At 40.2% G+C, this 18,313-nt stretch overlaps 4 protein-coding genes across 7 annotated transcripts; 2 read left to right on the plus strand and 2 right to left on the minus strand.

Moving 5' to 3' along the window:
- The first annotated feature begins 252 nt into the window (after positions 1–252).
- Positions 253–4,645, plus strand: LOC104418153 (fibrillin-5, chloroplastic). Of its 4 annotated transcripts, none has more exons than XM_039302000.1 (9): positions 253–489; positions 647–689; positions 2,724–2,902; positions 2,998–3,113; positions 3,200–3,322; positions 3,828–3,926; positions 4,026–4,070; positions 4,229–4,302; positions 4,402–4,645. In XM_039302000.1, the coding sequence occupies exons 1-9, from the start codon at positions 297–299 to the stop codon at positions 4,481–4,483; spliced, it is 954 nt and encodes a 317-aa protein (XP_039157934.1). In that variant the 5' UTR covers positions 253–296; the 3' UTR covers positions 4,484–4,645. The 4 variants fall into 4 exon arrangements, with proteins under 4 accessions (XP_039157934.1, XP_039157935.1, XP_010027704.2 ...); XM_039302001.1 differs by having other exon boundaries at positions 259–489; positions 2,729–2,902; XM_010029402.3 differs by lacking the exon at positions 647–689 and having other exon boundaries at positions 259–489.
- A 700-nt stretch (positions 4,646–5,345) lies between these two features.
- Positions 5,346–7,886, minus strand: LOC104418155 (protein BOLA2). Its single transcript, XM_010029405.3, has 3 exons — positions 7,711–7,886; positions 5,931–5,953; positions 5,346–5,820 (listed from the first exon to the last, which is right to left on the minus strand). Exons 1-3 carry the CDS (start codon positions 7,771–7,773, stop codon positions 5,625–5,627), a joined length of 282 nt encoding a protein of 93 aa, XP_010027707.1. The 5' UTR covers positions 7,774–7,886; the 3' UTR covers positions 5,346–5,624.
- Positions 7,887–11,683: 3,797 nt separating this feature from the next.
- Positions 11,684–13,049, plus strand: LOC104418156. Its single transcript, XM_039302191.1, has 2 exons — positions 11,684–12,578; positions 12,672–13,049. The coding sequence occupies exon 1, from the start codon at positions 11,899–11,901 to the stop codon at positions 12,556–12,558; it is 660 nt and encodes a 219-aa protein (XP_039158125.1). The 5' UTR covers positions 11,684–11,898; the 3' UTR covers positions 12,559–12,578; positions 12,672–13,049.
- An 890-nt stretch (positions 13,050–13,939) lies between these two features.
- Positions 13,940–18,244, minus strand: LOC104418157. The gene is made up of 7 exons (XM_010029408.3): positions 17,844–18,244; positions 16,881–16,913; positions 15,783–15,881; positions 15,401–15,521; positions 14,835–15,144; positions 14,674–14,728; positions 13,940–14,359 (listed from the first exon to the last, which is right to left on the minus strand). The coding sequence occupies exons 1-7, from the start codon at positions 17,976–17,978 to the stop codon at positions 14,285–14,287; spliced, it is 828 nt and encodes a 275-aa protein (XP_010027710.1). The 5' UTR covers positions 17,979–18,244; the 3' UTR covers positions 13,940–14,284.
- Positions 18,245–18,313: the final 69 nt, after the last annotated feature.

Here is an 18,313-nt window from a genome sequence, read left to right on the forward strand (position 1 = left end):
ATATTAATTTGAAATAAATTTAATGAAAATTTGAATTTTTTGTGATTTTAACGCTACTTTCAATAGTAAATACCATGACAATTATTTTGCACCGAAATTCTGTTGTCTCTCAACATTTTTGTTTGTGAATATATATATATTACCTTTTAAGAGAAAACAGCAGGAAAATGAATTGAAATGCGGAAAGATTCCGAGTGTAATGGGATTTTTAAAATCGAAACAGAGAAAAGTCCAAAAAACAGAGGCGGCAAGAGAGCGCCACTTTCCACCACAAAAACAAGAACCACTATCAGCCCATGAGAAGAGTCCCTGCCTCTCTCTCTCTCTCTCTCTCTCTCAATCTCTCTCAGCGAGAGATGGCTGCAAATGCGGTGACTTTCGGACTGGGCGGGTTCGCCATCAAGAACTCCGCCACGAGCAGTTCAAAGTCCAGGCCTTTCGCTCTCCCAACTTCGGTCCCTCTCTCTTGCACCCTCGTGGCTTCCGCTGGTAAAAACCCAGTTCTTTTTTGGGCTGCTTCTTGATTTCATTTCGTGCCCATTTCATATCTTGCTCATTGATTGAAAATGGGTTCTTCTTATATGGGTTGGTTTCATGCTGGGTAGATCTTTTCTTCTTTTTTTCTTTTTTTTTTTTGGTGCTTCAGGAGCACAGGTTGGAGAAGGTGTTCTCAACAATCATTTGATTGGGTAACAAGAACTTACTTGTGTCATGTACTTCTTCTTTTCTTGATTTATGGGCTCATCCCACTTAGTTTATCTAATGCTGGTTGTTATGATATGATATGCTAGTTCGAGGTGTGATGTCCAGTTTGCGTTTGCCCACCTTGAGTTGAAATTCATAGAGAGCATCGGTCAAAACAAACAATCACAAAGTGTCTTCCCAAGAAGCAGGGCTACTTCCTTTCGTCATCGCTCTACGTTTTTCTACTCCTTTTCAGTTTTGATGTGCATATCCATCGTAGAGTTGGATACTTGGATCGGAGCATCCGCTGGCCTTCGTTCGATCTGTGCATTTTGCATACTAGACTGGGTCAACGCCACGTTCTCTATTAACATCGTATCATTTCCTGAATGCCCACATGTCCAGCGAAGCGTTCTCATCTTCACTGCGCTCATTTTGTGCACATATTGGTGTTTGACTGCCAGCAGTTTGTACAATCAGGTGTCACTGCATCTATCATCTACTGAAATCTGTGCTCAAGTTTGATCCTATATGTGTCTCTCCTTCTTGTCCATGCTGCTTCTGTAGGAGATCTCTGGTGCTTTCTCTATTGTTTTACTAAATGGATCCTGATTATCATTATTCGGAATCAAGAGAAGATATTAAGACTGAAGTAAGTATTGAAAAGCACAATTCCTTGGAAGATCACTAAAAGAAACTGATATGTTAATGAAACGGATTAGAAAGATTTGGTCCATCTTCAACAAATCTTAGTAAAAAAAAAAAAAAGTCGAGATATTACAAATATTGAGTCGTTTGGTTTCTGCGGAATGCATCATTGATGAATGTGGGTTATACTGAAATTGTCTTGATAGCAGTTTCCAGAAGGCACAAACCTGCTGGCGCACTCATACATTGTTTTAGGATGTCCTAGCAAAATTAATCTAAATATGACAAGATTTAGTATGGCTGAACAAAGTTTATGAGGTGTGAATTCTGTTGGAAACTATCATCTGCTCTTTTAATTCCGCCAAAATTAATCTTTTGAGCTATTTTGCCTACTATTCTGGAGAATTTGGCTAGAAGATACTGTGGAAGAAATAGAAAGACGTGGAAGCAGGTGATAATTAAGACAATAACTTCTCCTTAATTGCAATATACAATTAGTAGACGTATAAAAATATTCAGGAGGTCATTTTGCAGGGTCGCATGGGCAAGTCTAGAGATTGAGTATCGTGACTTTTTTTGTTTCTTTGAAACAGGGTAATTAGAAGGTATTTAAGGAAAAGATATCATTTGGGGGTCTTGTTTCTGTTTCCAGGAGTCTTTTCTTTATTTCTTTGGGAGCTTTTAGGTTGATGGGTGATGGAAACCAACATTGTAAGTTATTTTAAACAGAAATTTGTGGAGATGAATGCAAAATGGAAAGCACGCTTTTGAGTTGGTTGTTTTAGGAGAAAGAAAGTACTTTGCAAATTATAGTTGTTGGACTAAAGGACAGTTTAATGGTTAAAAAGTTGAACCTTACTGATGAATTTTGAAACTGTGCACATGGGTGAGGATCTCAATTTTTTTAGTCAGGATCTTAACACCCACCCTTTGTGCTTGTGGTTTTGTTTTTCTATATGCCCTATTCTGTTGTAATGCTTGTTAGTTCTTGGTACGATTACTAGAGATGCTCTAATGTATGGTAATGATATTTATGCTTTCTCCCAAATGTGCATTTATTTGCTGGCAAAATGTATGAGCTGGTGTCTCCATCCGAGGGCTAGTGTGTCAGGCCAGTCAAAAGCTACTCAGGCAGTCAGGCTCACTGAACTATTATTGGCTAAAGTGGAGTTTGCAGAAGTCAAGTTCATGTCAGCAAATGCTTGCTTGTTTTATGCACTAGCCTCATGGGATAATATGTCGAAATCTGTTGTGGATGGATGTGTGATAGTATTGAACCGAGTCTGCAATTGTACTGAATATGCTGAACTAGTGCTTGGAGTTTGAAGCGCTTGCTGGATTGGAACATGATGGTAATTGACTTAAACTGAGCCAATTTTCATCATGTGTAGCACAGGAATTGGAGCAAATCCTGAACATAGACGGTTACAACCTACTCACATGGCCAAAGTTGCAAAAGGAAGTTCTGGCCTAGTTGGGGATGATGAGGGTGTAGCGAACGAATTGGTTTATGGAACAGAGTACGGTAGAGTAGACCAGATCAAAGCTTGCCTTTACCAGGCTCTTGATGGTACAAGCCTACTGGCATATTTACCGGTTTGTGCTATTCCGCTTCGCTTATAAAGTTTGTACTGAAAATTACTCTGTTGACCTTCGAAAATATAGGATTAAATAGAGGGATTTTTGGTGTACCATCTGCTAAGAAGTCTGAGATCGAAGGTCTTGTTAGGCAGCTTGAGTCTCAAAATCCAACTCCAAATCCAACAGCGAATTTAGGCAAGGTAAAGCCTTTGGAGGTAATTTATCTTAGTTTTTGCACAGCTTATTTACTCAAGTATTGACACTACTCCCTTTTTGAAATGTGAAGGTTGGTGGATGCTGGAAGCTTGTATACAGCACCATTACGATTCTCGGTTCAAAGAGGACAAAGCTAGGACTGCGAGATTTCATAAATTTGGGAGACTTTCTTCAGAATATATTTGTTGCTCAGGTAAAGAGACTATCAATTTATATGAAGCTTAAGCTATTTCCTTGTAGAAATTCTTTTCGCTTGATCTGTGAAAAATAATACCATCAATGCCACAGAGATGCAACTGCATACAAGAGGAGCTCTTAAAAACTTATAAAATAAAGTTGGTCATGGCACTTCTCGGAAGCAATTGCTGCTAAAAAATATCCTCTAGGGAAAAAAATTGATTCGGCTTTCTCAGGCTGAATGAAATCAGAAAAATCAGCTTTTTGCACAATCCTTGTAGCTTGGATTAGTATAAAACAGAAGCAAATGGACTATACTTTGAAGAAAATAAAACATTGAGGGATGGTCTTTTGATAGAATTTCAGATAGTCTATTCTTCATTGGGGAATGTTGCTCAACGTCCACCATTTTCATTTCACTAGCAGTAAAGTACTGCCTCACAATCATGTGTTGTTCATGATGTTTTGGTGATTTTGTTTGCTTTCACTAAGTTTCAACATTTGGTGATCCGAAATTGGAGGGCAAAGCAGTCAATGTGATCAAGTTCAATGCGAGGGGCTTGAACATGTTGAACGGGCAGTTGACGATCGAGGCATCCTTCAGGGTGGCATCTGAATCAGTTAAACCTCTGTCACTACTCTCGTGTCTTGCTCCTTTGCTTCATGATTTGCTGCTAATATATCGTTCTGAGATATTTAGACAATTTTTACTTTTGCAGAGGGTTGACATTACTTATGATAAATCAACTATCACTCCTGATCAGGTATGTTGGTATCTGCCCCTCATTTTTTTCCGTAGTGTTGGAAACCAGAATCATGAAACGCCTTTGAATTTAAATGACTCTTTGTTGGACATATTGCCTGCTATTCTACAGTTGAAATCTGATGTTGTTGATGCTTCCTCTATTTGAATTAACAACAGTTGATGAATGTGTTTCGACAAAACTATGATCTCCTGCTGGGCATCTTCAATCCTGAGGGGTGGCTTGAGATTACGTATCCTTTGAGATAAGTTCTATGTTAGGGTATATATATGCTTGATACAGTAAACTCTGAGCTCAAGGAGGCTTTAGTTCCTTGACTGAAGCGCCACAGATATGTTGATGACACGATGAGGATTGGAAGGGATGATAAAGGCAATGTCTTCATACTGGAAAGATCAAAAGAGGAGACATGAGTATCATCAGAAGCTCAATTCCCAATTGTTCTTGTTGTTCTCTGCACAAATTTTTTAGATTTTTACCAGAATTCTTTGTAGTTGCGTTTGACCTTCATTATTCTAAAGAAAATTATATCCTTTGCGTTGGTTCTAGAAAATAAATTGAATGCCATCACTTTACCATGGTTTTTGTTTTTCGTTCAATTCTTAAGATTTCAGCCGAAAGTACGTGGAAATAATTTAAGGTGTGAAATTTCTTGGAATGGGCATCCCCATGTTACTTGTTCCAGAAGAAAGTTGGAGGTACAACATTTTAATCTGTGGCTGGGTTGGACAATAAAATTTTTGACATAGATGTGTAATAAGCACACTAAGCAGATGTAAAAGCACAAAATGAAGAAACAAGCTTGTCTACAAAAAGTTGCTAATGTTTGTTCTAAAGAAGTTACCAATTGGACTTCACTCATTTGAGCTATACTATGTTTTCAATTAGAGAAAGTTGAGACTGCCTCGCCTAAGCATCAGCTTTGTCTTAGATCAGTCGAGCGATGGGCTGTACAAATTTTATTCTTTGACAGTTCCATTGCTATGCTAATTTTGAGGGATTACCATCATAACTTTTTAACTGATTTTGCTCATATCGATTGGATTTCATTCACTTCACTCGCTGAAGTCAAGAGGGAATTCTAAAAGACATAATAAGGAGAGTTCACTGCCATACACAGGTACCAGTTGAAGCAACCAAATAAGTGCAAAGCACTTAAACCAAAGATTCAAGTGTAGATCGAGGACAAACCAAAACTCAAACCACTGGATAGTAGCAGCCGTGATCTTCTAAATTTAGAGCCAGACACCACGGTGTTTTGATCCTCTTGTCGAATTCAACCAAAACATTGAGTATCTCCTCATTAATCAGTCATCATGTATTAACACCATCTAAGTTCAGAGAAAGAGAGAGTGAGAGATAATTCTTAATAAAATGAGGTCATGCCTTTGTGGTTGCGGTCAGTTTAGTCAAAGATGTGAAGCTCAAACATTCACGACCCAGAGTACCGGAGTATTTAATCACAGGTGGATAAGTGTGTTGCTATCCAAATACATGGCAACTCAGATTTATTTCATACTATGAGTGCATCCTGGAACCATTTTGAAGCAAACTCTAAGCTTCGGACTTGGGTTCCACAGATTCCTGCTGTTGCTTCCACTGCTCTGGCGTAATGGCTTTCTTGATAGAAAGAGCATGTATCTCTTTCATCTCCTCCTCAAGTGCAGCATTCACCAGCCGGTGCCTCTCCAGCAGCCTCTTCCCTTCGAATTGCTCAGACACAATCTCTACCACAAAACTGGCACCGCACCTGATAACAGCATGAGAACCATTCAGGATGAAAGCAAAGTAAAATTTGCAGAAGGCAAGAAACGGGATCAAAATATCAACAAATAACTTGTTGTCAAATGAAATGATTACCCTCCAGATGTGTCAGTCACTTCCTGCAAGAAGGAGAGAATTCTGGTAAGTACTAAAACTCTAGCATATAAAGTTACAAATTAAAAGCACCGTGAGCTAGTGAGATCAAACTCCAAGATGTCAATGTTCATAAACCTTCTACGTACTGTATGATTGTTAAAATACACAGCAATTCAATTGTACAGTATGTAGAAGGTCCAATCATGCCTTTAGCTAATTGTCAGTTCTCTTCGACCATAAAAAAAAAATTGTCATTTCTCAAAGCAGCTCCAATCATGCCTTTAGCTAAAAGTCCTCTCCTCAAAGGCCATCAAATGCATTGAAAGGAAATAAAAAAAACATTAGTCATGGTATTTTGTACTAGATATTTTGTACTGGTGATGAGAAACTTTTATGCACTTAGCACACGATGAGTGGCTTGGTTGATAAGAATGCCATGCTCCCAGAGCACCTCAAAGTATCTTGGTCATGAGCTAGTCCAAGGTATGTAAATATCTTAAACCCAAAGGACCTAAGAAATCATATTGAAAACATCCCACAACAGTTGAAAAATGAAACGCTATCCACGTTAAAAGAATTACATCGACCCCCTGGACAATTGAAAAAAGGAAAAAGGTATGTAAATCTTGCATCTCCATCATGAGAAGGCAATTAAATAAAAGGAGGTGGTCACATTTGAAGAAACAAACAAGATGAAATATAACTAAATTTGTGAGAAGTTCGAGTGGGGAAATTTAGGAGAAATGCAGGTATTCTCAAATGCTAATCTAGAACTATGTCATGTGTTCCATACATAAACATCTTCAATTTAGATCACTTTGATCTGTGTAAGGAAGCTTCAAAGTAAAGCTAGAATGATATTTTCTCTGCATTCTAACAGGGACAATCTTAACCAACATAGGAAGTTCCCAGCACCTTCGTGCAACTCTCCTGTATATGCATAACAAGTCAACCATGATATTTCTGTAAGAGACTAATCACTAAATCGACCAAAGTGGCAGAATTTCATTGTTACCTATTTCAAATGCCATTCAACTAACCAGTGATTTATGTTGGCAGCTAGTCCGAATAGCATTCTATAATAGATCACATATCACTCGCCAAACCTCTTCATTTGTCAAATCGACATTTAAGACCATGCCATTCTGAAAGATTCATCTCCTCTTTCATTTGTTAGCCTGCAGGCCAACAAAAAGGTTTCCTTTCTACTAGGAAAAGACTTCCCTCCTGCTATCATGAAACTATATTTCACTCAATTCAGTTTGAAGCACAGTCCTACAGACCACATGTTCTTCCCATACCCTTGGTTCCAACACTGAAACCTGACCCTCATGGGTGCCTCCACACCAATAGAGTCAATACTCATCGCAGCGAAACTGGGTAAAGATCGGACCTTTATGGCCTCTTTCCCTCCTACAGAAAACCCCACATAAAACCCATCTCTGACTAGGAATTATAGCCACAATTTCACCCCGGACGGGACAAAATTCCCAACGATTACATCATCATCCAAACGAAGCTGTATCTTCATCTCGTACAGGACTTGGAAGAATCAGTAAAAATTCGAACTTTATACCTGTTTCAAGACAGAAACCGCGGGCTACAACACCGTATTCGCACTAATACGTAGCGGCAGAAGCAAAGACGGGAAAAAAATGACCCACCCCAGAAGAAAACAGAAAACCGGGTGATCTCCAGAACCAAATTTGAGGCAGATTACTGCTGAAATTCGGGCATACGAGAAACGAAAGCAATAAGAAAAGGAGACAACAACACTCACAAGATGCGAAGGTTTCAGCTTTGAAGTCAGCGATGATTCAACCTGCTCCTTTGTCACCCCCATCTCTCTCTCTCTCTGCGTGTGATTCTCTCTTTTTCTTCCTGGGTTGTTCTGAGCCTGGGGGATGCGTTATATCTCTCTCTCTCCTCTTTGTACCCGCACGAGAGAGTGGGAAAAAGAAGAAGATGCTTATTCCTCTCGGGTGGACCGCGATTAATTACACCAAAAAAGCATAGAATCGTAGAACAACAAAAGTAACCATTGTACCACCGCCCGCGGTGGCCCAAGTGGTTAAGGCTTGGTACCCCAAACGCCAGGGGGAAGAGTTCGAGACTCGCGGGACGCATTTACGCGGAATTTGCCCGGTGGGCCTGGTCAGCGGTGGTGGGGGCCTGGGGTTTATCTCGATCGACGGGTACGGGGCTTCCTGGAGGTTAAAAAAAAAAAAAAAAAAAACAAAAGAGGTCGGAGGAGGTGGGGGTTCAAATCCCACCTTCTCAAGGGGAATGGGATGGAGACGCCTAAGTTTTAGGAGTGAATTTCACTCTCATGCCCTGTAAAAGGCAGGGTAAAAGTCTGAGAATGACTGTAGTGTAGAAGTAAAGTAGGACTGAAAAAAAAAAAAATAGAACAACAACAGTAATCGACACGAAAACTAAAAGGAAAAAAAGCCACGAAAAATCTGAATCTTGCCCAAAGTGACACATTTACCCCTATAAATTTTTTTTTTGTAACGTGAAAAACCCTAAACTTTACCAACCGTGACACATTTATCCCAAATTTTTTTGTAACCGACACATTTACGCACTAATGCGTAGCGGCAAAAGCAAAGACGGGAAAAAAGAGAGAGAAGAAGATGCAATTACTCTCGGGTGGACCGCGATTAATTACACCAGAAATGCATCGAATCATAGAACAACAACAGTAACCGACACAAAAGAATAAAAAAAAAGATATTGCGGAAAATGATCTAAACCAGTCGGAATTTGGTGCAATATGACTTATAAACATTTAATTTAATCAATATTATTTATGAATTTTGACTCATGTACAATATAATCCCTAGACTTTTAATTTATTTTAGTCCATAGTCTTGAATTGATAAAAGAATTATTTGAATATTTTCATGTAATTTATGGATTATATTAAATATGTATTAAAAGTTTATGAACTACATTACAAACAAATTAAAAGTTCAAAAATTACATTACACGTTAAGCAAAGTTAGAGAACATGATCCTGTTTAGTTCAACTTTTTCAAGAGAATTTGGATGGGAAAAATATGGGGTGTTTGATTCAGTTTTTTGATTAAATGTTAGCATTTTAAAATGCCGAAAGCCGAAAGTAAGTTTCCAATAATTTTGAAATGCTATTGTAAGGGTTTAATGACTTCTTTTTTTATCTTTCTAATAGTGCCTCCATTAATAGTCGTGTTTTTCTCTTTTGTCCTAAAAAAATCGCTACTCATAGTCTAGGTTTGCTGGTTCATCATTGAGGTGAAGTGCAGGTGAAGGTTGCTGTCGTCGAGGTTGAGATTGAGGGTCTCCCCGGAACTGCTGTCTTTGCTGGAGCTTCTGCTGTCTTTAGGGCCAACCCCCACGTCCGCCCCTTTGCCGCCTTCTCGCCTCTGCCTCCTCCGCCTCTCCACCATCACCAACACTGCCACCACTAGCAGCTTGAGCCGCCAGGCCACTTCCGCCGCCTCGATTTCGCCCTCTCCGACGGGTACCCGAACCCACTCGACTCGTGCACTGACTCTCCAGCTGGATGGAATGGCCTTGGGCCCGACTTCTTCGACGAGCTGATCCAGGCCGCTAGAGTCGAAGTGGGTGGCAAGCGGGGGCTTCGAGAAGATCGCCCGGGCATCAGCGTCTCCTTCACTATTTTTATTTTCGCTTCAAAGTTACTTTACAAAATATACACCAAAATGAATATCCAAACACTCTTATCTTCCTAAATGCCCAAACTCGGAAAAAGGTAAAGTTATTTGTCAAAAGTTGAATCAAATAGGCTCATACGTGGAAAATAGCAGCTGACTTTACCTAACCGAGAGCAAAACCGAGATGAAATTGCCATGCTTAGATCTGACGGTCGACATTAATAGGCTCTAGATCAGACGTGATAAAACACACGATCCAATGGTTGACATCGACAAGCCTGGATCTAACGGTTAATGAGGCGGTCGGGAAATTTCCCCCGTGCGTGAGGTCAGATAGCCTCGACCAGAATGGGGATGGGAGGTGATGGGGCATCACGAGAAAAGGGATTTTTCACATGGAGTGTGGATTCGGAATAATTCCTTTGAATATGTTTATAAGTTCTTTGACTTTGCTTTGCATTGACAAAAGGAAATTGAGTTAAAAGTGATTTAAGGGAAAGCAATTAGCCTTTGGCATTTAATATATGGAGTTCTTGTTCTAAAACAACTTTGCCAAATTATATTTAGTAATTATCGATAATCATAAAATTGTTTACCAGGTTTTAGTAAAAAAAAGAACAAAAAGCTACAATGCATTATGCTTTTGCCCTTCATGGTGGTTGGACAACCTTGCGCAAGTGTACCGTACAAAAGTTGCGTGGCCCTGGTTATCGGGGTCACATGACCCCAATTGAGGCACCATGGCTCTGCCACATGTTGGCCATCACTGCTTGTCTAGTTTCACCATAAATGGTCATTACATTCCAACTTCTATGAGAAAGATAGCGACAATGACGGCAACAATGATATGTCATTCATTCGAAATGGAGAATTAGTGCATAAAGATTCTGAAAAGACAAGTACTTCTCATATATCGTTCGATACGCATAAACATGATTTAACGAGTTAGGACATTTGAGATTCTTTGAAAAATATTTCTCGAGGGGTTGCCTTGTGATTTAGTGGATGACAAAACAAGATATCCAATCATTGATAAAAGTTATATATTATTTTTCTTTTTTGGTGTATAAGAATGATGAATCACATGCAATATGATGGGTTAATATCATGAAGAATCTCAACTTAATACATTTGTGATAAATTTATCAAATATTAACTTTTTGACAATCAAAATCCTAAATTTTTACATTTATGATAAATTTACCATATGATAGTTTTCCGTTAAATTAAATTAATACCATGAAAAATCTTAAATTGTATAACAAACGGTTGTTAAAATTCCAAACTGTTATACCTATCAATTATCATATGTCACTTAACGTAATAATTTATCGGTAAAATTTAACATAAACCAATAGATGACAAATTTATTTTTTAGTAGTTAAAAAATTAGTTGAGGTAAAATTATTATAGGTGTACTACCCTAAGGTTTTTCTTAATGAAGTATGATTGCAAGATGGGGACTTAGAATGGATTAGGGGTGAGCATGCTTCTAGAGTAGAACTTAGAATATGAAAATCGGACTGATGGGAGCTCACAGGTTTCGTATTCAATTCTAAGTTTTAAAAGGAGAAACCTATTTTGATAGGTAGATTCTAGCTTCTTAGTTAAAGGAACTTGTAAATTAATTTAGAACTTGGAACAAGTTTTAATGTTTTTGTTAATTCATGTTTTCGTGCGATCTTACAATATTCTATACTGTTCAATAATGAGTATATAATTTGGAACCATTAGTTTGAGCTTCGTTATATAACGTAGACTTTTACCTTATTAATATTCATATATAAATTATGATTAGTGAATTGTAGTAACAAGTGATGGGCATTAAATGTTTTAATTTACTGTAATTGTTTAATTAATAAAATAGGTGAAACTCGTAATGTGTGACATGAGAGTTCTAACTTCTAAGGCATTAAATGTTTTAATTTGAAACCTACACGGAAGTGAAACCTTATTTTCCTGTATACTATATTCAAGCAATGGAAATTCATCAATTTATCATCTGAGTTCTCTGCCGTCCGGTTTTCACTCAACGGTCGGTCGATCGTCCACGATGTGTCTGTACCACAACGTCATCAAGGGCGACACCTAAGATCGTCCGAACTGAACTAAGTCCACACTGTCCTAAAAAAAGCCAGGAAAGTCCTCGTTCCGGTCGCCTCCGCCTGCCCCCACTATTTTACCGTTCCATTCCACTCCCTCTCTGCCCATCATCATCCTCTGCAGATCCGAGCCTCTCCCCCACCCACCCAAAAACCTCATCTCTCTCTCCATCTCTCCGCCCACCACCGTCTCCGGCGGCGGCGGTAATGGCGGACTACGACGGCAGCCACCACCACCAGCTCCACCAGAACCACCACCAGCAGAACTACCAGCTGCAGCAGCAGCAGCAGCAGCAGCAGGCGAAGGAGACGGCACTCCAGGCGCTGAACACCATCATCCAGCTCCACTTCGAGAAGACCCTGGAGAAGAAGCGGGCCATCGACCAGCAGAAGAAGGAGCTGCACCGCCTCTTCCTCCTCTTCTTCATCTTCCTCGCCCTCCTCTTCGGCGCCCTCTCCCAGCCCTCCTCCCGCCTCCGCTGCCGCCACTGCTGGGCCCCCGTCTTCCTCCTCTCCCTCGCCCACCTCGTCTTCTACGTCTCCGTCGCCCAGACCCTCCGCACCATCAACGGCTTCAAGTACCAGCGCCGCTGCCACAAGCTCACCCTCGGCCTCGCCACCGAGCGGCTGAGGGATCTCAAGATGAGGCTGAGCCTCGCGATGGCGAGCGGCGGCGGCGGCGGCGGCGGCCACGGCCACCACCACCACGAGGTGGTGTTTGACGACGGGGACTTCGAGATTCAGTACCAGGAGCCGCCCGAGAGCTACCTGGGCAAGTTCAAGCGGAACTGGGCTCTGCATTTCGGGTTCTTGATCTTGGTCTACGGCTTCATGGTCTCTTTCTCTGTCGTCATCCTCTGTTTCTAGGAAAGTTCCTCTGCTTTTTGGTGGGTATTTTGGCAGCATTCGTTCTTCTTTTTCCATTCATTTATCTTGAGGGATTGATTGATTGATTTCCTGGATCTGATCTGGGAAAAAAGTTGAAGCTGGAATCAAGAATTGTTCAAGAAAGAAAGTAGCCCGAAAGAAAACATTGAAATGGGAAAATTTCAGGGAGCCTTCTTCTCCATCGTTAAGGAATCTCTCTCTCTCTCTCTCTCTCTCTCGTGGGGCGTGCACTGTGCAGAACTTTGGACGCATTCATTGCCAAGTACACACAATTTCAGGGGCGTGAGGTTTCATCTCCCCGAGAAAGGGGGAGCCTTCGAGGCGCAAAGCTACCCAAAGCGACGCCTCTGCTCTGTTCTTGGTTTTAATATAGCTCTCTCTCTTCAGCTCCTTTTTGACTGAGTCAATGTTAGACCATCTACTTTGTAACGCATACTTAATAAAAAAAAAAATTGAATTGATTATCAGGATATCATCATTTCTCATGTGCTTTGATTGCGCTCTGATTAACTTAATCCTAACGTAACAAAATGACTCTGCATCGCCAGCTCAATTGATTCAGAATTAAGAAAGTGATTCTACTTTTTGGTCCTGCTCAACATTTTCTAGTGGATTGATGTCCGGGTTATGTTAATGAACCGTTATCAACGGCGTACCCTTCGCGGTCTGGTCCAGCTGCTGTTCGGAACGGTTCTTAAGGGAGTGCGATTGGTGGGCGAACAATGTTCTGCCTAGGAGCAACAATGCCCAATTCAGTGGAAACATGCCGAGGCTGCTTGAAAAGAGTTATGCTGGAAAAGAATGCACTTTAAAGATGACATCATTATGATGATTACTGATGCAAGGGTTTGGCAGCTGAAGAGGGTGGTTTTCCAGTGGTCCCGCATAACCATTCCTCAGGAGACTTACAGCTGTCAGATTGAATAAGACTAAATTTCACCTCTTGATAGTACACTTCTTCAATTTTCTTATGTTGCGACAATTTATACAAGGGTTACGACTCATACATGTGGCCGCAGCAGGTAATGACTGGAGGATCGATCGCTCGAACGATCATAAAAGCCCCTACCCTCAAGTGTGTGCATTCCGGATGCAGTCAGCATGCATCTGGATACATGTTCAACCTTCAATCAGACGAGGTGAACAAGATTTCAGCTATATGCCCACACAATCGACAAATCGATTCAACTGCACGCACCTGAACCTGTAATCTTTTTCGCATTCATCGTGCGGATGTTCTAAAAGCTTGCACAAAATAAAGCGCATACTATAAACCAAGAAATGGCAGGACTGTTATTATTGGGAACTAGAGCATGGGAATGGCTATTTAGCCTTCAAATCTAACATGGTGTTCTTGAAATTTGGAAAATGAAGTAGCATTCATCATTTCTAATAATCTCTCGAAATCACAGAATGCCAACTACAGAGCAGTACTTATTATAATGACCTTTGGCCAATGAGTAGCTTGATCAAATTACTCGTTACAATGGAAGAAAAACCCTCAGGTTGCAAGATGCAAATTTCTGATAAGGAATTTTAAAAATCAAGATAAAAATGTAGCACCAGGAAAAGTTTAGAACCGTCTGATATGAACTTTGTAAGGATGATCAGTAGAAATAAATAAATCATGTCACAATATCACTGAACCTTCTCTTGGAAAGAAATGTTGCGAAGAGCTGAACCTGTCTGCACCAAAGCTTACGGTTTAAGCCGCTGAAAGAGCACTGCACAGCGACTTGTATGCGTCAACACATAACTTGAACTTCTCTTCAGCCATTGACTGCAGAAACATTGAATGACGAATAGTCAGAAGAATGCAGAAAAGAGATTTTAACGTCTAACTTGATCAATGAACTCATGAACACCTCTTTGTCAGGATTGCTTCCAAGAAAAGGTATTGGAGATGAGATTTTTTTTTTTTTTTTTCTTTTTCTGTTCTATTTCTTTGTTGGGGCTTTAGAGGTAGATCTACAGGTTGTAGGAGGCAGCTACATACATTTTCTCTAGATTATCTCATGGATGCTTTAAAATGGTCAACATTTTGGAAGAGGTGGAAAGATTAAGACCCCAGACAAAATATTTTGATAGACTTACCTGTGAAGGGCCCTGATGCTTATCGGGATGCCATTTCAAGGCTGATAGTCGAAATCTGCACATACAAGGACAAGTCAGCAACTAGAACAGGCCAATGTGACCACTTCACCTAATGCACGGCAAAAAAAAGAAAAGAAAAGGAACAAAAAGCACATGCTTACGCGTTTTTCACATCTTCTATCTTCAAAGGACCTGTTGTAGGCAAACCCAGCATTTTTCTATCGGACACTGATCCTATTCTAATGGACTCGTCATCAGACTCTGCTTCACTTGCCGTTTCCCATTCTCTTGTTCTGCGGTTCCCACAGTTGAAATCCTCTCTCCACTGGAAACCAGACGATACATTTTCAAAGGAAAAGGAGTGCCTTGAATTGAAAGACCAAGTATACCACCTATTCCCGAACGTTGCTTGAAATACCGTCTCAGGATGATCATCTAGGTCCTCACAGAAGCTCTCCCTTCTAAACTTTCCTGTAAAGGTAACAATTTGCATAGAATCATCTATTCAGTATTCAGAGTGGGGGACCAAAGCCTTCATTATTATTAACTGGAAATAGTATTGACAGTATTAACATCAATTACTTTATTAAAAGCTGTGCGCTCATACAAATTCAAAAGCTGAGTGTTTCCCCCCTTCTTTTAGTTAGAGGAGCCTAAAATATTGCTTTACTTGACATAAGCAATAACAAATGAAATATCACTTAGATGAAGGGGAAAACAAGCTCACGCTTCATTTTCTTTTGGTGGCTCTTCCCAGCACGCCGAGAAGATGACTTTGATCTACCTCTATCACCACAATTATCTGACTGATTTTCTGTCTCATCAATATTCCAGGCAGGGCCCTTGTCCTGTGCATATGTGTATAGCAATAAATAGAGATGCTCAAAGGATCAAGACAATCAGAAAGATCTACATAGTATCTAAAGTTGTATAAAGATAGCTGCTTGAAAGTGATTTCATGAGAAGAGTTTGGGGTAGAAGATAGCCACATGAAGTAAAAAGGAGCACTAGCAGTGAACAAGCACAATGATGTCAAAGTATGTGATCTACAAGTAATGAGAAATCTAAATTGTTCCACGCTTCAGGAAATAGTACCAGGAGTAGTTTACCTGGAATGAAAATCTAGAGGACCCGCTGTTCAAGAGGAGATCTTTCAGAGCCTTCTTTGTATCTGCACGCTTCTGGCGTGTTGCATATCTGATATAGTTCTGGTTCAAATTACAGACAAGAGACACAGTTATCAACTTGACATTTGAATCATAACTATAAATCTCAAAAATGTGCATTGTATCTAATCAATGAAATCAATTGATTAGCCCTGACGTAAGTAGTCTGCCACATATTTGTATGGGCCTTAATCTCAGATATATTCTATCAAGATGTTTGCACTGTATATTCCTCAAACTAAATCGAATATGCTCAAAGTACTCAAGTACTCAGAATGTAATATTAGTGGTCACAAAAACCCACAATTTAGCTCTTCATTTTTATTTATCTTTTACGTATTTCAAGGGTGGAAAAGGAGGGATGATACAAGAGCTTAGAGAGAAAATATGTCAATGACTTTATAGAGAGCTGTTCAGGAGGCTAACCTCTTAATAAAGCAGTCCAACAATATCCAGCATGTCTTTTAAAACTCATCTTCTTTACATGTCAATCTTAGTAAGAGCACACACGGAAGGGCTAGGGCACATAATACAGACGTATGTGTTAAAACCCAACCGGGTAGAAATTAAGCCAGCAACGTGTATAAGTACACTCAGAAAAGGTCACAAAGCACGTAGAGAAGTTAGGATCTAACTGACTAGAGCTAAAATCATCCTTCACCCAATCTAGAGTCAGTAGCCATCATGTAATGCTCACTGCAAGTGCCAAGATTCTAGCTTTCTTTTGGCCATAGCAAAATCCTAATTGAAAGCAGGACAAGTGTGGTAATGAAGTGCACAGGCCAACATGCAAAATTTAGCTTTGGTTGAACCCTAATTCTTAGCCTTCATCTTAAGAATCTCAATACTACAATGCAAGCAAGTATGTCATTGCTTCTTCTCACAGACAGTAATTGCATTATCGAAAAATAGCAAAAATAATTCCTCAAAAAGCAAAGTTATATCGAGGTATATTAGTAAATATATCTTTGCACATGTTAGGATGTGATACAGAAAATAGAAAGAGAAATTAGTCCCCAACTTTAAGACAATGGTCCTTACCTTAGATGGCTGTTGACCACCTCTAGCAAAATCCTGCACAAAAAAAAAAGAAAAGAAAGAGGCTTTGTTAAATGAATTTGCTTGATGTGGAGAGTCACATGGTTAAATAGGGAACAATATGAAAACTAAAGCCTTTCTGAGTTTTGGCCTCTCATTGAGATCATTGAAGAACAAGCTTATTTCTCCAGCTGGAGATAGCTTTTTTGGTTTACAAACTTCTAATGAGGCTTTTAGAAGCACAATTTCTATTAAAGGGATGAAGACTACTGACTGACCGAACATCTTTCACCTGTGCACTTCAGAAAGCTACTTAATTGGGGAAAAAAGGAACAAAATGATACCCTAAATCATGCAAACGCATGGTTTGGAAGTGATTCAGATTATAACGTACATCCAAATGTTCTCCACTCCACCATGGTTATGCCGCAAAACCTCAATCGCAAACAAGAGCGTACAAACTACTCTAAAATTGCTTGGTGCCACTCAAAGCATATAAAGCAGCCAAAATGACAGAAAATTCTCGCTTACAATGTTTGGGGCACCCGAATTTCTAATCAAATGAATCTCTTTCAACTCCAAGTACATTCCGGCGCTCCACAACACACAATGTAATTTTGAAATTCGAAATCAGGCTCTAAAGTTCTAAACTTAATTAAACCACATTAATTTACAGGACACCGAAACATTCTCAGAAATAAGGCATCCTCAGGAAAGTCAGAGAAAGCTACATGAACACGCAAAGTTTCCAGCAATTTCAAACTCTTCCGATCATCAAAAGCAAGCATTCCTGATAATCACATCGACTTAAAGCAATAGATCAAACACTTTAGCCGCGAAACTGCGCAACACCAAGCAGATACTACTCAATCAATCAATAAAACAATGTCAAGCACCACCCATGAGGAAATTCAACCCGGGATATAGCCAAGAGGGAAATCCAAGAAAAGCAAACAAGTAACTTACAGAGTTCCATTTACTCTTCCATTTATCGCAAGCGGCCGGAGTCGAGTGAAAAGCAGCAGAACGAACCCCCGCAGACGGTGAACCCATCAACGAATCCTTGATCACCAACAAGTTTCGCCATCTGGGTACTTGCATACCGATCAATTCAAACGAAAAAAATTCTTTCTTCAAAAGCTCAACGCTGCAATCTCCTCTGACTCGAGGCCCAATTGGTGGTCTGTGCTTGTGCCGATTGAAGGAACGTTTCCCCAGTTCGCAACACGATTGTAGGAGGTGGGTAAGAATAGGGTCGAGACCAAATGGCCGTGGCTTGCAGGTGGATGTTGCTTGTCCGCGAATTGAGCAAGGCCAAGAGAATCCTCGCGACTCTCTCTCTCTCTCTCTCGACCACGTTCGCCGTGCGCAGAAGGCGAGGGAGCAGAGGGAGAGAGAACTTGGGCCTTTCAGAGCTTTATTGGGCTGAAGCCCAG

Source organism: Eucalyptus grandis, chromosome 9, assembly GCF_016545825.1.
Source record: "Eucalyptus grandis isolate ANBG69807.140 chromosome 9, ASM1654582v1, whole genome shotgun sequence".
Lineage (NCBI taxonomy): Eukaryota > Viridiplantae > Streptophyta > Magnoliopsida > Myrtales > Myrtaceae > Eucalyptus > Eucalyptus grandis.